Source organism: Frankliniella occidentalis, unplaced genomic scaffold (assembly GCF_000697945.3).
Source record: "Frankliniella occidentalis isolate FOCC.00 unplaced genomic scaffold, Focc_3.1 Scaffold323, whole genome shotgun sequence".
Classification (NCBI taxonomy): Eukaryota; Metazoa; Arthropoda; class Insecta; order Thysanoptera; family Thripidae; genus Frankliniella; species Frankliniella occidentalis.
The window spans coordinates 127,829-132,601 of NW_026267447.1; the positions used below are offsets into that span (position 1 = coordinate 127,829).

At 43.8% G+C, this 4,773-nt stretch overlaps 1 protein-coding gene across 1 annotated transcript in view; it reads right to left on the reverse strand.

The window, feature by feature from the left end:
* Nucleotides 1-4,773, reverse strand: part of LOC127751050 (uncharacterized) — a 49,699-nt gene that overhangs the window by 13,863 nt on the left and 31,063 nt on the right. The window contains exon 2 of the mRNA XM_052273996.1: nucleotides 1,126-1,275. Within this exon, the coding sequence (XP_052129956.1) occupies nucleotides 1,126-1,176 (51 nt within the window). The 5' untranslated portion in view covers nucleotides 1,177-1,275. The remainder of the gene's footprint in view (nucleotides 1-1,125; nucleotides 1,276-4,773) is intronic.

Below are 4,773 nucleotides of genomic sequence, written 5' to 3' on the forward strand. Positions count from 1 at the left end.
ATTGGATTTGTTTGACAATTGCTCAATTTATTTGATCAAACAAATCCAATTCTTTATAAGTGTTACGAGTCCCAGGAAATAATTAACTGGAAATTTTGGAGAATCTTTTGTCATAGAATGAAGCTTAAATGCACTTAATAAACTATTTGGGTATTTATAGGTAAATTGGCACTCTTTTATTCATTTTTATTAAATCTATCTTTTTGGTCTTTAAGATCACTGTCACTGAAGTGTGTTAATTAAAATTTCTGTAGTATATTATACCATCAAAAGTAATTTTAAAGCTCTCACCATTTTATTTGAGTATCACTCAGCATAATACGACTGGAGACATAGCTAGCGGTTGTATATATCATTTCGATGGGTGTACCCACCTGAGTTTGCGATATTGGCTCTAATATTGTTGAGTCCTTTGCAAGTCCATGGCTATAGTGAAATTAAGTTGTGTGTCTAATAAACGTTTTGACATGTCCTATTGAGAGATTAGGTGACTTCCACCCATATGCACAAGTAAACACTATTCTATTTAAAATTTGAAAACTTTGTTTCTTTCAGAAGTTACAAAATTCAACTTTCAGTACCACATTTGGATTCCTCTTTACAAATTGAATAGAAAATGTCTTATGCTCAGAGACGATGAGAGTCGAATCACCCGATTTTTCCAGGGGAAATGAAAAATTTGAATTTTTAGAAGCAACGAGAATCAAGGGAATTACCGAGAATCATCGGGAATCATCGGGAATCAAGGGGAATCAGCGAAAAACACAGGGAATCGCCGGGAATCACCGGGAATCAACGGGAATGCGAGGAATCAACGGGAATCACGGGAATCAACGGGAATCACCAGGAATCACGGGAATCAACGGGAATCACCAGGAATCACGGGAATCAACGGGAATCACCAGGAATCACGGGAATCAACGGGAATCAGTTCTTTCGGGAATCATGTGTACACTTAAAATGGGAGTTATTGCCCCCTCGGTCTTCGCTTATCGCTTAGCCAATAAAAGTCGTGCGCCAAGTAAAGTTGCGACTGTGCTTGGTTAAGATTGGCAGGGAACAGTACGACTATGAACAAACCTAGCCATGCCACCATGGAAACACACCAGAACGCACGGTATTTACCTGTAGAGTACTTATGAGCGGCACCGAGAAGCAGCAGAGCATATAATGCATTATGCTATCGGAGAAGAGCACCTCTACCTGCCTGCTGACCACTAGCAGGTCCTGATGAAGTCTCACTACGCGCAGAACGTCTGTTCTCTTTGTGGTTTCCTTAAAAATTTTAAGACAAGTTCATTCAAAACTGTTGACCTGTAAACTCCCTTATATTCTTAGGAAATAAATGCATGGCAACGTTACAAACAACAAACTACACTAGGTATATGTACGCCTGACCACGTCACCAGGCTCCGCGTTCTCATAAAACACTGTTACGCTGCGACTCGCCTGGCGCACATACGGCTAGGCCTACAGCGCTGACACCTAAGACAAGATAGCAGGAGTGTTTACGGAAATAGGGCCTTTCGGCCCCCAAAATTGTCATGCTAACAGCATTTTTGGGGGACTTACTACTCCAAAATTAGGGGAATACTACTACTGTTCGATGAAGGTTTTCATCATAAGTTCGAATTTTGACAGATTGTTACATAAAATGAACATAATACTCCACTGCAAGAGCTTCATTTTGTTTGTTTGTCTGTTGGTCTGTATTTCCCAACATGAGGCCTTTTTTACAACTTAATAGGGTATTTCAATGAAGCCCTGCCCGGAACTAAGAAGCACAAAGGCGGATGCAGAGAGCGGTGGTGGGCGGGCGCGCAGGGGAGCGGCGGTCAGGAATAGATACGGAGCCACAAACCGAGCTGGAACAGGTCCCCCCCGATCGCGCGTCAGCCGAACCGAACCGGACGGCCGAGCCGAGTCCCCTCCGCCAGAGCGCGCCACGAGTGTCGGTTCCCGTCACCGCTCCCCGACATCGGTAGTCTGTAGTCGGTCCACGGAGTACAATGGTTATGGAGGAACGGCTTTCAGCGTCGCACGAGCTGCCGGGCGCGTGCCGAGTTGTTGTCTCGGCCGCCGGCCGCAGCCGAGCGCTGCGATCGCTGTGGCTCTGCCCCGGCCGGCTCTCCTACGGGGAGCAATGGGCGAGAAGCGGCGCGGCGCGCTTCCGTCGGCTCTAGCTTCTAAACTATTACAGATAGAGGGTGGGTCAAAGCGAGCCGATTGTAGCTTAAGGTTCAAGCTTTCCATCGCCGTTAATATTTTTCAATCCGACCCATACAGTCCGAACGCCGACCCGGCAAAGATTGCCTGGAGCGCCAGTCGGTGGCTCCGCGGTGTGCAGCGCGCCCGGCCCGGCCCGCCCGGCGCGCCTTCCGTCGGCTCTAGTGCCTAAACTAGGAGGGCGGGTCAAAGCGAGCCGATTGAAGCTAAAGGTTCAAGCTTTCCATCGCTGTTAATATTTTTCGATCCGACCTATACAGCTCGAACGCCGATCCGTCAAAGATTGCCGTGAGCGGCTCTGCTCGCCGCTCCGCCGCGCCTGATCTCGCGCAGCGGTGAAGCCACGCCCCTGGCCGGCGTTGCTTCCCTCGGGTCTAGCTCCTTAAACATTAAAGATAGGGGGTGGGTCAAAGCGGGCCGATTGCAGCTTTAAGTTCAAGCTTTCTATCGCTGCTCATATTTTTCCGATCCGACCCATTCAGCTCGAACGCCGGCCTGGATAAGATTGTTGCTTCGTGCGGGTGCGTTTGTAAGGCCGTCACTCACCTGCTATAGCAGACCTTTATGTCATATTATCGGTTTTCATGACTTTTCTACATTAAAGCGCCCTATTTAGCGTGTGAGTAGCACAGTGAAAATGCACCAGTGGCCAACAGCTATATTTGTTGATATATGATCTAAAAGTGCATTGCTCGCTGGTCTTTTTATAAGGGTGTTTCTGATAGTATATCCTTTGTTAGCTAGGAACCATTCATATTCCTCAGTCTCTTTTTCTTGCTCTGCTATATTAACATTAAAGTCACCAACTATTATGGTATTTGTATTTCCCAGTTTTTCAAGTATGCTTTCCAGTTCAGATATGCAGTTATATATTAGCTCTTTTTTCGGGTTATATACTACTATCACATTAAATATCACATTCTTCAGTTTAAGCATCATCACAATGTTTTGTACTTCTTTGTTGATTTGCATGATATGGAGGATTTTTATTCCATCTTTCACATAGATTGATACACCCCTCCTCTCTGATTGGTTCTGATAATGTGTTTGTCCTGGTACCCTTTGATCTTAAAGAACTTTTCCTCATCTTCTTGTAGCCAGGTCTCGCAAAGACATAATACTTCAATATGTTGATATTTATCGATCAAGGTTTTAATATAATCAAATTTTTCTCCATCATTTGCTTTGATACTTCTTAAGTTCGAAAATACACCATTTATGTTTTTATGACTAAAAGAAATTTTATTTTCATCTTATTGCTGGATTAGCTTTTCTTGAGTGTTGATGTTGTTATCCGAGAGGGTTACGGCTAATTTTGTCGAGGTCATGTTCGTTGGTTATTTGATGTTTGTGATTAGTTCCTTTCTTAGCTACAAGAATTTTTCCACTACTTACAGTCCACACTTGGTAATCCGTGTCCTTAGAAATTTACTCTTGTTTTCACAGCCAGTTACTTCTTCTCTGGTGTGAGATTGTTATTGATGTATATTGGTTGGCTCTCCCCCGCAAAGCCAATATGACTGGTTGAGGGTTTTTTCCCTTTCTTGCCTTCCATATATTCATCTCTCTTCCAAATGTTAACAAATTTCACTATTATTGGTCTATTATATTCCATACTTGCTTGGTAGTCTATGGGGCATGACATCAAAGTGTTTTTGATCGACATATACTCCTAAGTGGGCGCCTAGATCGGCTACCACTTCCATGAGATCTTCAGTTGGATTTTCTGGCACTCCATGAATTTCAAGGCAGTTTCTTCTATTGTAATATGACAGATTACTAATTCTCTTCTCGTGAGCATTAGTTACATGTTCTAGATCTATGATTGCTGATTCCGCCTTATTTTTCCAATATTCTATTTCTGAAATTTTGAGCTCGAGTGTGTCCACCTTGGTACCAAAGCTATCAATTTTCCCACCTAGTCCTTTGACTTCAAAGCTTCCACTAGGCTTTCGTGACTTCCCCCGTGGGCAACAGAGACGTGGTGGGTATAAATTGCATCTTGCATTCATACATTTTCCAATTTTCAATGTAATTTTTTTTTCCCACAGGAATGCTGTGTCACCAGTGGTTGACAGATCTTACAGATGTAGCTATTTTCTTCACAAATTTAACAAATTTAACAAAAACTTACATTGGAGGGTTGTTGCATTTGTGAGAACATGGCTGGACCAAACGCAGAGGTCATTCCACCTATTCCACCATTCATTGCTCCCATTCCCATCATCCCACCAATTCCCATGAACCCACCCATTCCCATAATCCCACCGTTCATGCGAGCCATAATTCCGTTCTGAATTCCCATCCCATTCATTACTCCCAACCCACTCATCCCACCTATTGCGTCAGAGCCTACTGCATTCATGCCATTCAGACCGTTAAACCCATTCATTCCACCAAACATTAACGGACTCATTTCTTGAGAGAAGGCCGTTGTCTGCTGGCCTGACATCTGGGTTGGTGGCTGCATCTGGCCACCTGCCATGTAGTTCCTCTGCCATTGAATGAGCCAATCTTCGTCCATGATACAATAAAAATAAATAATTA